Source organism: Peromyscus eremicus, chromosome 19 (genome assembly GCF_949786415.1).
Source record: "Peromyscus eremicus chromosome 19, PerEre_H2_v1, whole genome shotgun sequence".
NCBI lineage: Eukaryota > Metazoa > Chordata > Mammalia > Rodentia > Cricetidae > Peromyscus > Peromyscus eremicus.
In genome coordinates this window covers 55,074,188-55,095,485 of record NC_081435.1, presented here as the reverse complement: position 1 = coordinate 55,095,485, position 21,298 = coordinate 55,074,188, and the positions used below count along the sequence as shown (strand labels likewise).

The 21,298-nt window shown below is 50.3% G+C and overlaps 2 protein-coding genes across 3 annotated transcripts in view; one reads left to right on the top strand and one right to left on the bottom strand.

Annotated features, from left to right (window-relative positions):
* Positions 1–1,351, top strand: part of Afg3l2 (AFG3 like matrix AAA peptidase subunit 2) — a 47,409-nt gene extending 46,058 nt beyond the window's left edge. Inside the window, exon 17 of the mRNA XM_059246359.1 lies at positions 604–1,351. Coding sequence (XP_059102342.1) covers positions 604–837 — 234 coding nt within the window. The 3' untranslated portion in view covers positions 838–1,351. The remainder of the gene's footprint in view (positions 1–603) is intronic.
* A 1,882-nt stretch (positions 1,352–3,233) lies between these two features.
* Positions 3,234–17,446, bottom strand: Tubb6 (tubulin beta 6 class V). 2 transcript variants are annotated; one of them, XM_059246008.1, is made up of 4 exons: positions 17,347–17,446; positions 16,660–16,768; positions 15,049–15,159; positions 3,234–4,714 (listed from the first exon to the last, which is right to left on the bottom strand). In XM_059246008.1, exons 1-4 carry the CDS (start codon positions 17,401–17,403, stop codon positions 3,648–3,650), a joined length of 1,344 nt encoding a protein of 447 aa, XP_059101991.1. In that variant the 5' UTR covers positions 17,404–17,446; the 3' UTR covers positions 3,234–3,647. The 2 variants fall into 2 exon arrangements, with proteins under 2 accessions (XP_059101991.1, XP_059101992.1); XM_059246009.1 differs by lacking the exons at positions 15,049–15,159; positions 16,660–16,768; positions 17,347–17,446 and adding an exon at positions 4,996–5,025.
* Between the last annotated feature and the right edge of the window lie 3,852 nt (positions 17,447–21,298).

Sequence of the window (21,298 nt, the reverse complement as noted above, 5' to 3'; positions counted from 1 at the left end):
CATAATCCTTAATTGTGTAGATATGCCAAAATGTGTTTGCCTGTTTGCCTATGAAGGACATTTGTGACTTCTGTATATTGCACATCTTACTCTAAAAAACCATGTGACCTTATTTATAAGACATGTTCAGTTGTCTTAGATTCTTTTTTTTTAATTTGGTTTTTCAAGACTAGGTTTCTCTATGTAGCTTTGGCTGGCCTAGATAGCTCTGTAGACCAGGCTAGACTCACAGAGATCTGCCTACCTCTGCCTCCCAAGTGCTGGGATTGAAGGGTGTACTACCACCGACTGGCCTGGTTTTATTTTGTAATACTAAAGTCTTTTAATGTGTATGAGTGTTTCCTGAATGAAGTATGTGCACAATGTGTGTGTCTGGTGTTATCAGAGACCGGAAGAGGGAGTTAGATCCTTTAGAGTTACAAGATGGTAGTGAGCTGGGAGCTGAACCTAGGTCCTCTGCAAGAGCAGCAAGTGCTCTTAGTCACTGAGTTCTCTCCCGAACCCCTTAGGGTTTTATTAGAATGAAGTCAGCTGTAAGTAAAAATCTTAACTTTGGAGTAGATTTTGCTAAGTAAGTTTTAATGGAAATTGCTTGTATTTCAGGTTGCTCTTTTACTGTTAGAAAAGGAAGTACTAGATAAGAATGATATGGTTGAACTTCTGGGCCCCAGACCATTTACAGAAAAATCCACGTATGAAGAATTTGTGGAAGGCACCGGCAGCTTGGATGAGGACACTTCGCTTCCTGAGGGCCTGCAGGATTGGAACAAGGAGCGGGAGAAGGAGGAGAAGGAGAAGGAGAAGGAGGAGCCCCTGAACGAGAAGGTTGTCAGCTAGGCCCAGGGCTGGAGGCCCCGGACCTTGTCCTCCCGAGCCCTGCAGTTTCAGCAGCAGCCTTCAGAACAGCGGCCTCTGTGGTGCAAACAGAGCCAGCTGCTGACTGGGCCAGGCTGAGCAGAGGGCCTCCACTGCAGCTGCGGGAGTGCCAGCCACTGTCCAGGGCTCTGCCGGGGACGCTCCTGCCCCCCAGCCTTGGCCTCTCCAACAGTGGCTGGACCAGGAGCCAGCACCACCTGCCAAGGCTGTCCTGTGGAATCCTCTTCTGTGGGCTCCGTTCCTCCTCCTCCTCCGATAGCTCTGCAGAAGTGCTGTGGGAAACTCAGGTGGAGTCCCGAGAAGAATATTTTGATTCAAGCAAATATTTTAAAATTTGAATTCAGATCACTTGTTGCTGTTTTAATGGAATGGTTTTCTATAGAGAACTGTAACATATTTAAAAACATGAATGTATTGTGTAAATACGGATTCTTTACATCAAAAATAAAAAGTGGACATTATACTTTTTCCTGAACATGTGAAGGGTCACTATGCTGGGCTTATGTTTAGAAAACATACTGTCAAGAAATTAAGCAGTCTTCGTTTTTGAAGATAAATTCTTCAAAATCTTACCATGCTGGTCTCATCAGCTGTCACAGAAAGCTGCATGCAGCCTTCCAGATTTATGTCCTGGACTGGTGCTGTTGGACCCAAGAGTCGGTTGTCTCTCTGATAGCTGCCTCAGCTAGGTTCTCTGAGCTGGTCAGGACAGGTGTGCAGTGTGCCGGCCGGACTCGGCTGCCCTGCCCTGAGTTCAGAGAGGAGACAACGAATCTGAGTCCCTGCTGGTGCTGAAGGTGTGTGTAGTTCCTGCTGTTGGTCAGTCACCAGAAGGGGGTTATAAAGATTGTACAACTGCAGATTGACTCACCTCTCCAAATGCCAGTGTTTGAGCTTAGAGATACTAGCTATTTTTGTACTCGTAGCTCAGGCTGGCCTGGAAGTCACTGTGTAGTCCACACTGGCACTGAACTTAGAGCAGTCCCCTGCTTGGTTTTCTTTAAAAGATGAATTTTTATCTTTTTACGTACATGCATATTTTTGCCTGCATGTATGTCTGCACTACATGTGTGCCTGGTACCTGAGAAGGACAGAAGAGTATCAGATCTCCTGAGACTGCAATTGTAGACAGTTGTGTCTTGGATGTAGGTGCTGGGAATTGACCGTGGGTCCTGTGGAAGAACAGCTGATGTTCTTAACTCCAGCCTTTATTTTGAAGTGTGTGTATACATACGTGCAGGTACCCACGGAGGCCAGAAAGTCTATCAGACCCCCTGGAGCTAGAGTTACAGGTGCCAGACATGGGTGTTGGGAAGTCCACTTGCGTCCCCAATGTGTGTTCTTAACTATTGAGCCATGTCTCCAACCCCCTGGTTTTTGAGTACTGGGATTATAGCTGTGTCCCACCATGCTTAACTGGTTTTGTATTTTTTAGCTGCATCTTATAAAAACATTCCAGCTTGCTCTTGTGCATTGCTAATATGGGGACAGTGTCCTTTTAGACATGTATAATGCAGTGGCATCCTAGAGGCCAGGATAGTTTTCCAGGGGAGGGAGCTATTTTGTTTGATGGTGTACATTCCAGCTCATGGCCACTTTGTAAGTGGATCAGAGATGCATCTAGGTACCTCAGCTCTCTCACCAGCATATTGGCTCTGCATGGTCTTGCAGAAGGACCGTGCTGTCTCTCCCACTGGGTGCTTTGGGGAGGTCGTGGTTCAATGGAGACTTGTTCTGAGGCTGTAAGGCCTACCTAGTCACGAGGGTATTTAGTGGTGATGAACTGTTATCAGAGACTTGGGGGTCTTTGACAGTAAAGGAACTGAGCCTCTCTGTAGAAGGGATATACTGGCCAGAAACCAGGTTGCTCCTAGAACAGAGGAGGAACCGGCCTTCAGGGGTTTGCCACAGTGGCCAGTTCTTAGCTTGCCTGTAGGAACTCCAGTTTTCAAGTGAGTAAAGCCGAGACATTCGGCCCTTAAGCTGCTATGGTTCCCACAAGCCAAGTGCCCAGGGCTTGTGCCCTCATGTGGTGGTCCCTGCCAGCCTCACAAGAATAGAGGTGCCACTGTCCTAGCAAGCCTTGTGAGACGTGGGGCAGGAGAGTGGTGTCTCTCCTGTGTTGGGAAGACACAAAATTGCAAATATGGGCGAGTCCGTGGTACCCATCTCACCTGCTCGGGAATGGGCAGGGAAAGGCTTAGCTGTGTGCTACCTGGTGACGCCAGACCACAGCAGGCCCGTCTCCCAACAGCCACTTCCAAGACAGGTGTGATTTATGGGCGTCTCACAAAACAGGTGTCTGAAAAATGAGAACTACATACCACATCGCTTTGATGAAGAGCAAGAGACCAACGAACAGGCTTAGCGTTTTATTATGAACGGATTGTCACAAAGTTCCATATTGCTGTATTCGATTAAGGCAACACTGTGTGGCTTTGGTTTTTAATCACCAAGGAGGAAAAACAAACCCTTACTCTAACTCCCCTGTTAACTCTGATGGCTGGGCACTTAACGGAAGGTGGTTGCTGCCTTGAGCCCTGTACAGGCCCCTAATTTGCTCTCAGTGTTCCTGTACAAAAATCACCCTGGTCTGGTGGGACGACTGCCAATTCTCCGGGAAAGGAAAGTGCTCTGTTCCAGATAACCTGGGAGACACTGCGGTGGGATTGGTTTGAGAGGGGCCTGTGACACCGTAGACCAGGGTACCATGCCCACATCATCAGGGCTAAGAAAAGAGCAGGTGTGCACCGCAGCAACCCTAAGGCTCCTTATTCGTTGATTTCTTCCTCATCCTCGTCTTCAAAAGCCTCTTCCCCGTCGTTGACCGTGGCGTCCTGGTACTGCTGGTACTCGGACACCAGGTCGTTCATGTTACTCTCCGCCTCGGTGAACTCCATCTCATCCATGCCCTCGCCGGTGAACCAGTGCAGGAAGGCCTTGCGCCGGAACATGGCCGAGAACTGCTCCGAGATGCGCTTGAACAGCTCCTGGATGGCGGTGCTGTTGCCGATGAAGGTGGAGGCCATCTTCAGGCCCCGGGGCGGGATGTCACACACGGCCACTTTGACGTTGTTGGGGATCCACTCCACAAAGTAGCTGCTGTTCTTATTCTGGATGGCCAGCATCTGCTCGTCCACCTCCTTCATGGACATGGGGCCCCGGAAGACGGTGGCGACGGTCAGGTAGCGGCCGTGGCGTGGGTCGCAGGCGGCCATCATGTTCTTGGCGTCGAACATCTGCTGTGTGAGCTCGGGCACCGTCAGGGCCCGGTACTGCTGGCTGCCCCGGGCTGTGAGTGGGGCAAAGCCGGGCATGAAGAAGTGCAGGCGTGGGAAGGGCACCATGTTCACGGCCAGCTTGCGCAGGTCGGCGTTGAGCTGGCCGGGGAAACGCAGCGATGTGGTGACGCCGCTCATGGTGGCGGACACCAGGTGGTTGAGGTCCCCGTACGTGGGCGTGGTGAGCTTGAGCGTGCGGAAGCAGATGTCGTAGAGGGCCTCGTTGTCGATGCAGTAGGTCTCGTCGGTGTTCTCCACCAGCTGGTGCACCGACAGCGTGGCGTTGTAGGGCTCCACCACGGTGTCCGAGACCTTGGGCGACGGCATGACGCTGAAGGTGTTCATGATGCGGTCCGGGTACTCCTCTCGGATCTTGCTGATGAGCAGGGTGCCCATGCCCGAGCCCGTGCCGCCGCCCAGCGAGTGTGTGAGCTGGAAGCCCTGCAGACAATCGCAGTGCTCACACTCCTTGCGTACCACGTCCAGCACCGAGTCCACCAGCTCCGCGCCCTCCGTGTAGTGGCCCTTGGCCCAGTTGTTCCCGGCGCCCGTCTGTCCTGCAAGACAGCAAGAGTCCAGGGGGGGACATCAGTGCCCCGCTTTCCACCGTCAATATTTTCTGAGAGCAAAGCGACAGGAATCAGGCAACAGGTTCCCACCACAGTGCCCAGGAAACAGACGAGCAGGTACCTCTTTAGGCAGGCCAACTCTGTGCCTAGGGGTGGGCTCACTACAAAAGTGAACTTAGTGTGCAGAGGTCCTGGACCTGGGGTCAACCCCAGGATATTATACTAAACTAACGATAAATCAATCTAAATATAAAATTTAAGATACATACTCATGTAGCCCCACCAGGCCAGGCTGATCTTGCAAAAGGTGTACGTTACTGCGCCCAGCTTCAAAACAGTAACGATTTTTTAATGTGAACGGGGCACCTCATTTATTATCCAGGATTACTTTTGAACATTTTTCTGGGAACTAACTGTTGGTTTTGCACCTGTCATTGAAGACTAGCACAGGCATGATTCTTACCGTCCAATTATATCCAGTCCACTTGTGGAAAGGAGCCTAACATGCCTACAAGAGCTGTGAGTTTTATCAACAATTAAAGTGGGTAGGAAAAACCATCTAGTCAGTCTGTGTTATAGAGCAGCTCGTCCTACCTGACAAGCTTCCTTAGTCTTCCTCTACAGAGAAATTTTGATCTGGAAAGACTGATGGTTAAATTTTAACACCCTGCTTCAGTTTCTTTAATCACAAAATTAAACATCTATTACTAGAGGAAGCATTTCCCATACAGACCTGTGTGTAGTATATGTATATGTACGGATGTACTTAGAAATGACTGGAGGAGAACTGGGTACCATACATCTTGCCTCTGCTTTTCTTTTTTTTTTTTTTTTTTTTTTTTTGGTTTTTCGAGACAGGGTTTCTCTGTGTAGCTTTGCGCCTTTCCTGGGACTCACTTGGTAGCCCAGGCTGGCCTCGAACTCACAGAGATCCGCCTGGCTCTGCCTCCCGAGTGCTGGGATTAAAGGCGTGCGCCACCACCGCCCGGCTGCCTCTGCTTTTCTAAAACTGCACATCCCCTGTACTTAAACATCTATCACGTGATGCTGGTACAAAAAAAGTTCCTAAAATTGCAAATGACATGATTATAAGGCCTTAGAAATATCTATGTATTTTTTCCTATTAGTTCTTATATATGAGAGCAGATATTAAATATTACCCAAATTGGATAAGGTTTGGTCACTATACTAAAAAAAAAAAACTGTCCACATGTACTTGCATGTGTAAACACACACACACACACACAGAGGATGACTTATGTTTTATGTTATTTAATTTTTTAAAAAATCTTATCTGCAGCCAGGTGGTGTTGGCACATGCTTTTAATCCCAGCATTCGGGAGGCAGAAACAAGCAGATGTTTGAGTTCAAGGCCAGCCTGGTCTACACTGAGTTTCAGCATAGCCAGGGCTATACAGAGAAACCCTGTCTTGAAAAACAAAAACATCTTATCTGAATTACATGCCAAAATCAAAAGCAATCTTCCATCAAGATGTATTTGCAGGATGGAGAGATGGCTCAGTGGCTAAGAGCCGTTCACTGCTCTCCCAACACCCACGGGACAGCTCACAACTATGTGTAACTCCAGTTCTAGGGGATCTGGCACCCTCTTCTGGTCTCTTCAGGTACTGCATGCATGTGATGCAAATATACCTGTGGACAAATACTCATACATATGTAAAAAATAAAATCTTTTTTTTTTTTTTTTAAATTATATGCTCTCTTGAACCAAGTATGGTGGCCCATTACTTTAATGCTTTAATACTGGTACTCAGTAGGCAGAGGCAGTAGGATCTCTAATAAGTTCCTAGTAGGTCAGCAGGGCCCAGTTACTCTGCCTTAAAAAAAGAAAAAAACAAACAAACCAGGCTATCTTTAAAGATGAGGTCATTTCACCATTATATATTACTTATAAAACTAAAAATGAGCCGGGCGGTGGTGGCGCACGCCTTTAATCCCAGCACTCGGGAGGCAGAGCCAGGCGGATCTCTGTGAGTTCGAGGCCAGCCTGGACTACCAAGTGAGTTCCAGGAAAGGCGCAAAGCTACACAGAGAAACCCTGTCTCGAAAAACCCAAAAAAAAAAAAAAAAAAAAAAAAAACAAAAAAAACAAAAAAAACTAAAAATGAGCCAGGCAGTGGTGGCACACGCCTTTAATCCCATCACTTGGGAGGCAGAAGCAGGCAGATCTCTTGAGTTCGAGGCCAGCCTGGTCTACAGAGCGAGTTCCAGGGCAGCCAAGGCTGTTACACAGAGAAACCCTGTCTCAAAAAACAAAACAAACAAAACCCTAAAACTGTAACTCGAGAGACAATTTTATGAGATAATTAAGGTAATATGAAAATATGCCTTTATGTGGGGCGTGGTGGTACACTCCTTTAGTTCCAGCACTCAGGAGGCAGAGGCAGGAGGATCTATGTGAGTTTGAGACCTGCCTGGTCAAAGGGAGTTCTAGGACAACCAGGTCTACACAGAAAACCCTTTCTCAAAAAACAAAAAAACAAAACAAAACCAAAAAAAAAAAAAACAACAAAAAAAAACACCCTAAATTAGAGAGAGAGAGAAAAGAAAGAAAACACGCCTTTAAGTGGATTAAATATCATCAATAAACAGAAAGTGGCTAAGTAACAGTTACAATGGAAAGGTACTGTGACTACCACGGAAGATGTCTGAAATATGTGAGTGAACTCAAAAGGCTTCAAGAGTACGTATACTAATTTCATCTCCTGAACACAGACCCAGTTGTGTGTGCAAATGTGTAAGAGTGTACATAGAAAACCCCAACCATCTACCACACTAGTTATCTGCCTAAAGATATAACCCCATGGCCATTGTGGGGCTGAGGGATCCCCGATGTTACACTACACACTCGTGTGATGTTTGGACAGGGCATGTGGAGACCCTTTGAATCCACTCTGATGAAATCTTTAGGCACGTTTCAATATTTAAAGGTAAGTTTCCAGCGGGCACCCCGGCCTGACCATAGTGGCCTCCCCCTCTGACTTTGCCTGCCTCAGGAGGGCACTAGACTCTCGCTCCTGCCATCTATGCCCCACGGGGTGAGATGAGGTTCCAAGATAATTGACAGAGCAGCTGAACGGCTCCACAGGGACGTGGGCAGACACCTGCTCCGTGACTACAGCACCTCTAGCCTCTCAGGTAGCCATTCTCTTGTTTTGCTTTTCCCTGGTCCAACCTTGTCTGGGGTGGGTCTTCTCTCTCTCTGTCTCTGTCTCTCTGTGTCTCTCTCTCTGTCTCTCTGTGTCTCTCTCTGTGTCTCTCTCTGTGTCTCTCTCTGTGTCTCTCTCTGTGTCTCTCTCTGTGTCTCTCTCTGTGTCTCTCTCTGTGTCTGTCTCTCTGTCTCTCTGTCTCTCTGTCTCTCTGTCTCTCTGTCTCTCTGTCTCTCTGTCTCTCTGTCTCTCTCGGTTTTTGGAGACAGGGTTTCTCTCTGCAGTTTTGGTGCCTGTCCTGGATCTCGCTCTGTAGACCAGGCTGGCCTCGAACTCACAGAGATCCACCTGGCTCTGCCTCCCGAGTGCTGGGATTAAAGGCATGCGCCACCGCCGCCAGGCAGGCCTCCTCTTCTTACAAACAGGAGTTCTCTTCCATCCTGTCTAGCTGTGCTGCCCAGTGAAACCTGGCTGGTTCTTTTCTCTGAGCAGACTCTAAGATGGTGATAAGACATGATGAACAAAGGCAACTTGGAGAGGAAAGGGTTTATTTCACCTTTAGGTGCACAGTCCGCCGTGAAAGGAAGCCAGGACAGGAACTCAAGGCAGGAACACAGAGACCATGGAAGAGTGCTGCTTACTGGCTTGCTCCTCATAGCTTGCTAGGCCTGCTTTCTTACAGAACCCAGAACCACCTGCCCAGGGATGGCCCTCCCACATCAATCATTAATCAATCAAGAAAATGCCCACTGGCTTGCCCACGGACCAGTCTGGTGGCGGGCTTTTCTCAATTTGCCATCCCCTCATCCCAAATGATTAGCTTCTGTCAAGTTGACAAAACACCACGCAGCACAGATCATCAGTGTCCTTCTTGAGTACCCACAAACTCGTGTCTACCCCTTCCCACACAAGGCAGCAGGCAGCAGCAGCAGCCAGGCCAGACCCCAAGACAGGCCCTGGGAACAGCAAACCCTGGGTCAACTTGGAACTCAGGCTTGACCTTGTGCTGGAACTCGATGTAGACCCACCACTGTTTCCCAGAAGGGCTGTGCACACTGCCAGAACCTGGGCCATTCATTCAAAGTGCAGAAGCAGAGAAGGCAGCTGCAGGCAAGCCTCGGAACCTTAAATCAAACTTGCTCAACCTTGGAGGTGTTACAGTGACTCCGAACTCCCCCAGCGACTCGGATTACTCCCTATTCATAGCGCACATTAGCCCCAAAGTAGTCTCTACTCTCGACAAAAGGAGGAAGCTGGAGGCTTTTAAAAATATTTTGCCACTGTCTCATAGCAACAGATCATCCCCGCTTAAATATTTGGGGGGTCATAAGTTGAACAGCTACATGATGCATTAGGCCATTAATCAGTGACTGCAGCTTGTTAAACACAGGTTACAACCCTGAGCCTTGGCCAGCGCGCTGCAGAAGCCTAGGGTTTCCTCACAGTCCTCCCTCTGGTTTTCCTCCCGCTCACACTGGGTGAAGAACGAAGTCTTCCAGCTCTCCGTGCTCCCTGGCTCCTTAGCTAGTCCTGCATCTGAAGGAAAACTACAGATCCACAAAGGGGCCTTCAGGAACAGCCTGTCTGGCGCTTAGCTTTCTTCCCACAGTCTCCTTGGCACGGCCACTGTGCAACCAGCAATTAAGAAAAGCAGTTTTCAAAACATATGATCATACCACAGGGAACTCAAATGTAAGTAACTCTCACTTTCCAAAATTATATATTACTAATGCAATTAGTTCCTTCCCCCCCCCCCCCCCACCTTGGTGTTTTTGAAAGAGGGTCTCACTATGTAGCCCTGGAACTCAGTAGACCAGGCTGACCTCAAACTCAGAGATCCACCTGCATGTGCCTCCCAAGTGCTGGCACAAAAGGCGTGTGCCACCACATCCAGCACCAATTATGTTCTTTAAGCCATTTCAGGCTATATCCAGAACTGAAATGGCATTGGCTTATTGATTCAGTCTTTTGGTGCTGAGGACGGGCCCTCACTGGGCCCTCACACACTCCTCCACTCAGTAAGCCCTGCCTGACAATGGTCTATTTTAATTTACCAAAGTTACCTAAGAGCTGTGACCCAGCAAAAATGCATCATCCTGAGTCAGCTGAAATTAGACAATTCTCAATGAGGACTTGAGTTCAGATACCCAGAACCCACATAAAGTTGGGATGACTTCACTGGCCAGTTGGGATAGCCAAAAGAAAAAAAAAAAATTTTAAATAATATGCATTTTAGACAAGTGACTTAAAAAAAAAAAAAAAAAAAAAAAAAAGACAGGATCTCTTTCTGTAGTCCAGGCTACCCTGTTGGGATAGCCATAACAAAAAAAAAATTTTTAGACAAGCAACATTTTTTTTTTTTTTAAAGAGAGGCTCTCTTTCTGTAGTCCAGGCTACCCTAACACTATATAGACTAAGCTGTCCTCGAATCCACAGTGACCCCCCTGCTTCATTCAGCCTTCTGGCTCAGTTATGAGCCACTACACCCAGTTTAAGTCACAATTCTTAATTAAAAAATAATGTCCAATTTGTTAAATTAAGGATATTTTATGTCAGGACAACTTGTTTAAAAATTTTAAACATTCTTAGCCAGCAGTGGTGACACAGCCTTTAATCTTAGCACTCAGGAGGCAGAGACAGGTGGATCTCTGGGAGTTTAAGGCCAGCCTGGTCTACAAAGGGAGTTGCAGGACAGCCAGGGCTGTACAACACAGTGAAACTCTGTCTTGAAAAACAAACAAACAAGTTAAACATTTTGGACTGGGTGGCATAGCCTTTAATCCCAGCTCTTGGGAGGCAAAGGCAGGCAGATCTCTGAGTTTGAAGCCATCCTGGTCTATATAGAAAGTTCCAGGCAAGCCAGAGCTACACAGTGAGACCCTGTCTCAAGTAAACAAACAAATACATTCTTAACAGGGAGTCAGGAGAGGGGGCTGTAGAGATGGCTCAGTGGTTAGGAACACCTACTGCTGCTCTTCCAGAGGACTCAGGTTCAGCTCCTGATACCATATCACGTGGCTTACAGCTGCCTATTAACTCTGGCTCCAAAGCATTCAACACCTTCTGGCCTTTCTGGGTACCCACACAGAGAAATGAAAACAACAAGCCTGGGTATGGTAGTATATTCCAGGTCCAGGCCAGCCAGAATTTTGAGGAGAACTTTAAATGCCAAATGTCCTTTTCTTCTTTGCATGTGTGTGCATGGTCACTGTGTACCTGTGTGGTGTGCACAGTATATACAGGCCAGAGGCTGAAGTGTCTCCCTCACTCTTCTTAGTTTTTTTTTTTTTGGACAAGCTCACATCAAACCTGGAGCTCACTGGTTTAGTTAGCTATGCTGGCCAGCCAGTGGGTACCAGGGATCCTGCTGTCTCCACAGGTACACACTCACTGTACCCAGCTTTCATTTTTTAAATGGATGCTGGGGATGGGACTTAGACCTCATGCCTATGCAGCAAGCTCTTTACTGACTAAGCCATCTCTCCCTAGCCCCTAAATGCCATTTTCTAACAGTTTTGAGGATGTCTAGGGTCAACCGGAAAACTCAATGATGACATACAGGTCTGTTTCGATTTGTGCTCGCTCTTGTTGATCCAGGTATCGGTAACTGGAAAGGTGAGGACAGACCTTTTTTAACAACCTCCTGCTTTTCAGTTTGAAGAAAACTGGCTGCTATGAGAAGCTGCCTTCCCACAACCCAGAGTTTGGGATGACCCAGCTTCATAACAGGGCTGCAGCTGGGCACACCACCCAGGCCAGGCGGGGCTCTGAGTCCCACCTGGGCCCACGGCGGACAGATGGCCATCCCGGACCAAGAAAGGCTGCAGAGAAATCACGGCTGTGCTGTGACCAAGCGGTCACCTTCGCCACACACCTCCAGGGAACCTGACATTTTCTTTACATCAGACTTAAGACATGTAAAAGGGTACAGATAATAACATGGTGACCGCCCACGCTTCCACTACCCATGTGAAGACACCACCGACATTCTAGAAATCCTCCTGTCTCTACTCCTGGAGCTTCCGTTACAAGTCTATGTGGGTTGTTAGGCTTGATATGTGACGGCTGAGATCCAGTGCCAGTTCTCACGACTGAACAGCAAGTGCTCTTAACCTCTAAGCCAGGATCTCCAGGTCTCACAGTATTCTTCTGTTTGCTCGTTTAAGACAGGGGATCACATGGCTCAGACTGACGGCAAACTCCCAAACCCTCGGCCTCGTCATGTAAAGTGCTAGGATTTCAGGCCACGCCACCACTCCCAGATCATTACAGTATTCTGTGTGTGTGCACATGTGTGTGGGTGCATGTGTGCATGCATAGAGGAGGCCAGGGAGCAATGCTGGGGATCTTCCTCCATCAGGTCTGACAGGAATGCTCTGATTAGACTAGATTGGCTGGCTGAATAAACCCAGGTGTTCACCTGCCTCCAACCCCGGGCACTGGGATTATAGGTGTGCACTGGAGTGCTGGGGTGTCAAGGACCCAAATTCAGGTCCTCATGTTAGTGAAGCAAACACTCTACCATCAAAACCCTCTTCCCAGCCACCTGCTACCATATTCTTTAGAAGAGCAGACATTGCTTCCCTGTCGAATAGCTATTGAGACCTGGCCTTATAAAGAATTAACTACCATTAATTAATTACATTATGTACTAATTAAAACTACAGATCTTAGAACTATCCACTAACATGGAGTATGGTTTATAACATAGTATTCAGTGAAAAAAAATCTACATAATGTTATAATTAAAATAATTAAAACAGAAGACAATCAGAATAAAGGCAGGTTAAGGTAGACCCCACAGCTGACTATGATTCTATGAGATGGACAGCAGGTGAAATGGTTTTGGTGATTCACTCTGTAGCCCAGGCTGGCCTCAGACTCACAGAGATCCACCTGCCTCTGCTTTCCGAGTGCTGGGATTAAAGGCGTGAGGCACCTGGCTAATGGTTTTCAACTTCTTGATAATGTGGTTGTGTTGGATTTTGCTGGAAATAAAGGCAAAGTAAAAAAATACTAGTTTAGGATGGAGGGGTATGTGAACTCCCTTTCAGGGACAGAGACATGGGGGTCACTTCCTTTCTTGGATTGAATTGTCAGGAAAAAAAAAAAAAAGAAAGACAATGAATTCAGTTGCCGGAAACCCAGAGTGAAATGGGCCCTCAGTCTAAGTGAACTCCCTCCTAGCGGACTGCACTTGTGAAGGGCCGTGCTTTATCCCTACACAGCATAAACCAGGCCTGGAGGCCCACGGCTCTAATCCCAGCACCAGGGAGCGTGAGGCAGGAGGCTCTGCTCAGAGTCATCCTCAGCTACACACTGAGTTAGAGACCAGCCCTGGCTACGCGAGACCCTGGCTCGATCACTTCCGATCGGCTCCCCCTTGCCAGACGACACCTGAAACACAGCTCATCCGAGCCTGTGTGTTTGTGCATGCACTCCAACTCCCCTGTGCACACCTGTGGAGGTCTGAGGACAGTCTCCCGTCTGTTAGCGATAAGGTCTCTCTCTCACTCCCTGCTTCATCCCCAGGCTCCCTGCCTGTGGGCTTCTGCGGAGTCCCTGCTCCTTCCTCTGATCTCCACGTCACTGCCATGCCTGCCTCTGTGCTGGCTCGGGGACTTGAACCTTGGTCCTGCCCAGGCTTCTAAGGCAAGTGCTTTTTACCCGCTGCCATTCCCTCACCTCAGGTTCTCCTAAGTGCTTAGAACTTCAAGGTTCTCGCAGGGGCCCTTCCTGTCAGACACTAGGGAAGTGCTCCACCGCCCTCACAGGCCGAAGAAGCTCAGAGAAGGTGACCACTACATAAAGGTCACAGAGCCATGGCTGGATGCCACCTTCTTTCTCTTCTGGGCTACACAGTACCCAGGAGAGGCCCAGAGGAAGTCACTGCCAAGACTACAGGGCTTACTAACTGGAAGTTGTTCACTACCAATCTGGGTAGTCACCTTCATGCTTCTTAGGTAGCCAGAAACTGCCTTGAATTCTCGATCCTCCTGCCTCCACTTCTGAGTGCTGAGATTACAGGCATGTACTACTACATACGATCTTGTGCCTCCTTTAGAACAGAGCCAAGCACAAAAGCTTTGTAGGAGGTAAAAATGGCAGTTTCCATGTGGGAGCATTTCTGTGACATCCTACATACCTACCCGTTCAATTCTGTCTCACTAAGGACTAGAGAGTCTCTGTGCAGGTTAGACTGCAAGTCCAAAGTCCTGCAGGAAGTGGGAAGGACCAGAGGGCTGGTGACAGTGTGCTGGACTCTTGACTGTGACCCTATCTGCTTATTCTGATTATCTATGTGCTTCCCCGCCCCCCCCCCCCCTTCCTATTTTTCAGACAGGACCTATAGAGCACTGGCTGACCTCAAACTCACAGAGATTCACCTGCTTCTGCCTCCCTAGAGCTTGGGAGGTACAGCACTGTGTACAACACCCCATAGAGTAGCGTTTTGTTTTTAAACACAGTGATATCTGGAGTTTCGCCTTGATTGTTTAAGTGACTTTGGTCTGTAGCTTTCCCACATCATGTTTTGGGAAAGCTACTCAACCTCACAGGAAATACTGGGGCTCCCATTATTTCCTCTCAGCAATGGTTCAGGTAACAGGATTGCCTGTTACCCCTCAATAACTCTGTCTGCCTGGAGCCTTCTGAAGAAGGGCTGGGATACAGATTTTTCATTTTTTTTTCTTTTTTTTTTTTTGTTTACTTTATGTGTATTAGTGTTTTGCCATGGGTTTTGGGTCCCTTGAAACTGGAGTTACAGACAGTTGTGAGCAGCCATGTGGGTGCTGGGGATATGAATCTGGGTCCTCTGGAAGAGCAGTCAGTGTTCCTAACCACTGAGCCATCTCTCCAGCCCCCAGATTTTTCACGATACATTCACTCTCTGTAGTGCCTGTAGGCCAAGAATCACCCTTGGAATTCTCCTGTTTCCCTGGAATACACTCCGCCTTTCACGAGCGTGGCTCAGCCTTCCTAACCTGAACATTCAAAATGCTCCAAACTCTGAAACCTTCTGACTGTGTACAGGGTGCCACAGGTGGACAGTCCCAATTTGATCCCTGGGTTCAACTCCCCCCCCCACACACACCTCAATAAATAAGTAAAAATGAAACAATAAGAAAAGCAAGCAAGCAAGCCAAAACCTACCGAAGATGAAGTTGTCAGGCCGGAAGAGCTGCCCGAAAGGCCCAGACCTCACACTGTCCATGGTGCCCGGCTCCAAGTCCACCAAGGCAGCCCTGGGCACATACTTCTGAGCTGGAGAGGGGGGAAGCGCACAAGAGTTACTGACTTCTCTTCAGCCATCCCATCAGTGCAGGATAACCACTGGGATAACCAGTGTCTTTCAGAGAGGGTATTGTGACTTTCAGAGAATCGTAACCTTGGGATGAGGAACTAGGAGGCCACAGGCAGGACCAGTGAGAACCCAACCTTCCCGCCTACTTCAGGCCTACTGTATTTTCCAGCTCACCTCCAACACTCCATGCCTACTAGACAATGGCACTTCTCTAGCTGCGCGGGAATAAACACCATCTGTGGCAGCAAACTGGCCTTCTGTCTGTCTGCTTTTTGGCACCTGCCCCATTCATGTGTGTGAATGTATGAGCATTCATGCTGTCTGGGCAGCTCCTCCCGGGTGCCATCCCAGGGATCCTGTGTCCCTAGAGGTTCACTCATTTAAGGAAGAGCGTGCCTGGGGGCCTGTGTAACCTGGCATGGCACCAGGCAAGCTGTAGTTCCCAGTGAGGACCTGGAGGAGGAGGAGTTCCACCACCACCCCTGCTTGGCTCTGCATACCACCAAATTGAAGAATGGGGTGTCGCAGAGGTCACCCAGTGATGAAGAGGAAGTGTGATGTACACTGGTGTTTCTCTTAGAGCGGTCTACAGCCTCCATGTCTAAGCTGTTCCTCCCCTACTATATGAACAACATCCATGATTCATGTCTACCGCCCTTCCCAGTTCTGGATGAACAGGTGGAAAGTGACTTAATTCTGGTGACTCCAGAGACGAGGGATGCACTTTGTGCGAGGCCAGGCCACAGGAGTGCCTGCGCGTGTCATTTCTGGGCCCTGGGATTTTGTTGGTTTGCAAGGTGTGTGTCATACTGTTATAATAAAAATTGCTGTAAAAAAATAAGTGTTCAGAGGACAGAGGCGCTATTATTCCCAAACTGGAATTATCCGGGGTCTGGAACTTTACTAATCTCCCAATTAATTACACTGCAATTTTAGTGTCCATCGAGCACAATTTTAGGTGAAGGACCAGAAAAAAAAAATCATTTAAACAAGTGTTTCTCAAAATTTTAGCCAAGCATCCCTAATAAAAGTAGCATGTAAAGCTCTCTACAGTCGGTTTCTCTGCTCCGTTCTTTAAAAGCTTAAGAAAAGGATGACCCGGGAGTGCCGAGGTGATTTCACAACCTCAACGGATTGTCTGGTTCAAGCCTCCCGGCCCTTCGGGATAGGCGGGATCCCACAGTTTGAAAAGACCTAGGGCGGGTTTCCCGCTGCAGGGGGAGTGAGGGAGTGGCCGGGCATCCAGCTCCCTCCCGCCCGAACTTTTCCCCGAGCGAACTCTGCCGGGCCGGCGGGCGCCGAGACCGCACCCCGAGCGCCTCCCTCCCTCTGCGGGTCTAGCCCGGGGTCCCGGCTGGGGACGGTCGGGTCCTGTCAGGGCATGCAGGGGAAGGCCAGGTGCCGGCGCCGGAGGCCGGGTGGCGCGGGGAGGGGAGACGGCCCGAAGCCGTGCGACTCACAGGATGACTCATTGTAGTAGACGCTGATCCTCTCCAGCTGCAGCGCTGAGTCGCCCACGTAGCCTCCGGCCGGGTCGATGCCGTGCTCATCGCTGATCACTTCCCAAAACTTGCGAGGGAGCGGCCAAGGGACAAGAGAGTCAGACCCGGAGCCCAGGGAGCCCCCGCCACCCGGGGTCACCCCTCCCCCCCAGCAGCCCCGGGACCTGTGGCCAGCTCCGTGGAGCCGGCTCCCCGAGCCTTCAGACCCGGGTGCATCCCCTGGGTCATGATCCCCGGTCGGTGCGCTGAGACCCGTGGCCCACCCTCTCCCGGCCCGGTCGCCGGGACCGGCCGCAGGAACGTGGGGGCCACTCCCCGGGGCCAGCTCTCGAGGGCGCGCCCTTCGGGACCGGTGGCCCACTCTCCGGGTCTCGGGTCCCCGGAGCGCACTCTCTGGATTCCGCAGCTGGGACTGGTGGCCCACTTCGAGCCGGATCCCGAGAGCCGGCTGCCGGGACCCGTGGCCCACTCTCTGGGCTGGATCCCCGGGTCTGCCCGCGGGGACACAGGGCGGGCTCTCCGGGGCTTGTTCCCCACCCAGGAGTGCGCGGGGTTCAACCAGGCTCCGAGGAGCAAGGCGAGGTCTTCCGAGGCCGGCGACCCTAACTGCCCACCCGCGGGAGCGGAACGCGCGCCCGGGCCCACCTTGGTACCGATCTGGTTCCCGCACTGGCCCGCCTGGATGTGCACAATCTCCCTCATGGCGGGCGCGTCTGCGCTCGGGCGCTGGCTCTGCCGACGGCGGCGTGACTGCGGCCCGCTGCGCGCTCCCGGGACTTGACCCTGCTGGGCCCTCCGCCCTCCCCTTCCCAGCCAATGACAGTGGGCTGTCCCGCTGGCTGTCCCCGCCCCTTCCCCAAAAGCTAGCAGGCTGATCCTTGCCCTGCTCGCGGTCCCGACAGCTGGAACTCTGGGCGCTCAGTTAGGAGAAGCAGGGTGTACTGGCGGGTACTCCCGAGGAGGAGATGAGGGGAAGTCCTAAACTCTCACTGCACCACCCTTTTGGTTGTCCCTCGGTGCTGTTGGTACCCGGAGGAGACTGGAACCCATGGTATTGGTCACCTGCTAACCCAGGAGAGCTGAGGGAGCCACCTGTAACCCTGCTAGTGGAAGGCGACCTTTGGGACCCGACGTGGATTCGTTCGGGTGTCTCCCTACCCCAGGCACGCATGTTTAGCTCGCACCTCTCCGCCTGCCTCTCCAGGACCATGCACACAGTGACTCCACCGTTGCCTTTGACTAACCACAGCCTCATCCACACAGCCTCCAATTCCTAACGAGGTTGGAAAGCGCTTGCCCAGCTTGCCGCTAGGGCCGGGCTCGCTCTCACCCTCACTCCCTCACTTTTGAAAAAAAAAAAAAAAAAGCAAAACAAAACTGAGCGCTGTCAGGGGGGAGGTGCCACAAGCACACAGGCGCAGAGCTGCTGGAGGGGGAGGACCAGTAGGAAAGCGACCCAAAAAAGCTTGTCTTTCTAGTCTCATCCAAGGCAAGGGGCCACTCGGAGATGAGGGAGTGCCAGAGAACCGGGATGCCCAAGGTTCCGAGTTTCTGGTATGATGGCTCCCGAATCTGTTCTTGACCCCAGCAGGTGGTTTTGCCACTGCTGGGCATTCCATCATGGAGACTGTCCCCAGCCTTTCCAGTCTCATCCTGTTTTCAGATGCCCTCACTAACCCATAAGGACTGGTCACCGGTAGGAATGGTAGGCATGTCCTGGCACCGGGGAACATAGAATGCTTTGGCATCTCAATGGGAGGCTCATCTGGCAGAGAGCTCACCCAAGACCAGGGGGAAACACCAGCAGGTGAAAATCAGGGTATCCTAGGGACTCAGGAACAAGCCCTGGGTGATGGCTGGGACAGCTTGCTTTTCCTTTCTGGTGATAACAACACTCGGTCCGTCTCCACTTTCCTCATTTGCAAAATGAAAGGCTCTGGGATGCCAGGATTCTTTGGCACCTGTAGTCTGTGCAGCCATCAAGGACTCCCAGGTGTTCTCACAAGACAGCTTCCTGTCAGGGGAATCTGGAAAATTCCCGTGTCCTCCTGACCCCAGGCCAGTCAGAAATGCCTCACAATGAGGAAGCATCAAGATCAGTAATTTGTACTCGTGGTTTCTTTTTAGATCCGTGAAAACTGAGAAAACCCTAGTGTGGAGCTGGGGAAGTACTCAATTAGAAGAGTACTTGCATGCGGGAAGCCCTGGGTCAAATCTCCAGTACTTCATAAAACTGGGTGTGAAGGTACTTGCTTGGATTCCTAGCACTCAGATTCACATTCGAGATCAGTCTGGCTAGATATCACATTTGAGGCAAACCTGGGCTATATGAGACCCTGTTTCCAAATATGGGGGGGGGGTAGGGGGGAAGGGAGGGGAGGAGGGAAAGAGAGAAGATGTGGGTGAACATGTGTGTCCTGGAGAGAATCACCTGAAAGGAGGAAACCCCAATTGAGAAAATGCCTCCATAAGATCCATCTGGAGGGCATTTTCTTAATTAGTGATCAATGAGGGAGGGCCTAGGCCGTTGTGGATGGGGTCACCCCGGGCTGGTAGTCCTGGGTTCTATAAGAAGCAGGCTGAGCAAGCCAGTAAGCAGCACCTCTCCGGAGCCCCTGCATCAGCTTCTGCCTCCAGGCTCCTGCCTAGTTTGAGTTCTCACCCTGGCTTCCCTCAATGGATTGTGATTCAAGATATGTAAGCTAAACAAACCCTTTCCTCCCCAGGTGCTTTTGGTCATGTGTTTCATGACAGCAATAGTGACCCTAAGACAGTGTATTTACTTGTCTTTGAAAGGGGGCAAAAGACATCGAAAAACATTTTTCTTCTAGAGCTTTTCAAATGGCTTCAAATTTGGGTGTTGTTTTACCCACTGGATGCCCCCCCCCCATCACCCCAGCACTGCTCTCCTGTCTTCTTATGGTCCCCAGACTCCTGAAGCAGAGATCTCCAGTGATATTCCTGGGGAAGTTGGGAAGAGGCCACAGCCTTACCCAGGTGCCCTGAAACCCTGAGCCTGCACCTAGCCAGCTCCAGGCATGGGGCATTCAGAACTCACATCTAGGCTCTCCCTGCCCTTGCTCAATGTAATTACTGACTCCCGGTAAATGCTACCCTTTCCTTTTGCTTGGAGCTGAGGCTAGGGTAGGAGGTGGCCACAGAGGAGCTGTGTAGGTTTGGGGGAGGGGGGCTGCTCTTTGTCTCCAGTCACGTGAGCAGTTTAAAAGACACTACCCACTTTTGCTGAGGTGGTCATTTCTACAAGGTGGTCCTGGGGCTGTGATTGGAGCCTGTGCTTTCTTGTTGGGCTAGAAAGTAGATGCCAGGAACTCTACCACAACGGCCAGGACTCAATAAGGGACAATGTGACTTACTGGGGTTTCTGGAGGCACCTCCCCCCAACTCCGGCCTGCCCCCTGCATTTGGTGGGAGAGGGTAAGAAAATAATGAGACACATTGCTGGATATTTTTGTACAGAGTTCACAGGATTATCATAACACTAGTCGGTGTTCTAGCAGATGAGAAAAATGGGGCCCAGCTTAGACCCCATCATCTCGCTAACAGTTGGATGAAATGACTCTATCCTAAGTCTGAGGCTTGCCCAGGATACTGAGGAAGTGGAGCAGGAACACACAAGTGATAGCTATAAAGCCGGGAACACAGTTTATGGGGAGCATGTGTTTTGCATTAAAAAGGCCAGGGGTTTAATCTTCAGCGTACACACATTCCTATGCACATGCTCAGGAATACACACACACACACACACACACACACACACACACACACACACACCCCTAGTTTGGTATCCGCAAAGCCAGTGGCAGATTTAGAACTCTAAGTCTCCTTGGAGTTTGATCAGGAGGAGGCAGTGGGATGGCACTGGTGTCTCACCTCCAGTCCCAACTCTCCATTCAACTCCCTTCCTCTCCACCCCCAACTCCCTCACACTGGGAAGGGCCTCTCCCCTAATACTGACCATCCTACATGCAATCCAAGCTCATCCTCTCACCCACAGATACCATCCTGGGACCACTAGGAGGGAGGAGGAGGCCCAGAATGCAGTGGGCTCAGGAACCCTGGGATCGGGGCTGCAGCACAGTCTAGAGCAGTGATTTAAGCACGTTGGAACATTGGGAGGCGGCAGAGGGCTCTTATCTGGGTCTAGTGCAGCAGTGGTTCTGACTCTGACCCTGGCCTGCCGCTGGGGGCCAGAGCCTGATCACCCCTACCAGCTCCATGTTTAGCTTGTGTGAAGCTCTTCTGGTGCACGGTGCCTTCCATAAACCATTGTCCGAACTTTCTCTGGAAGTCCTCTGATCCCACCATGAGGCACTCCTACCAATGGCAGTGAGCACGTGGATAGCATGATGGCCCCCTTCAAGGCCATCAGGCTGAAATGACCTGGTGACTAGAGGGCACCTGCGTGGGCTACACAAAGTCACAGATGGAGCTCCCTCTACAACTGGCAGCTGCCTGTTACATGCCACGTTAGTGTGTTACAAACTTGCTCTTTACTTACCTCTGCTCAGCCTGGCCTCAAACTCAAGATCTCCTGCCTCAGCTTCCTATGTGCTGTGATTACAAGCGTGTTCCACCA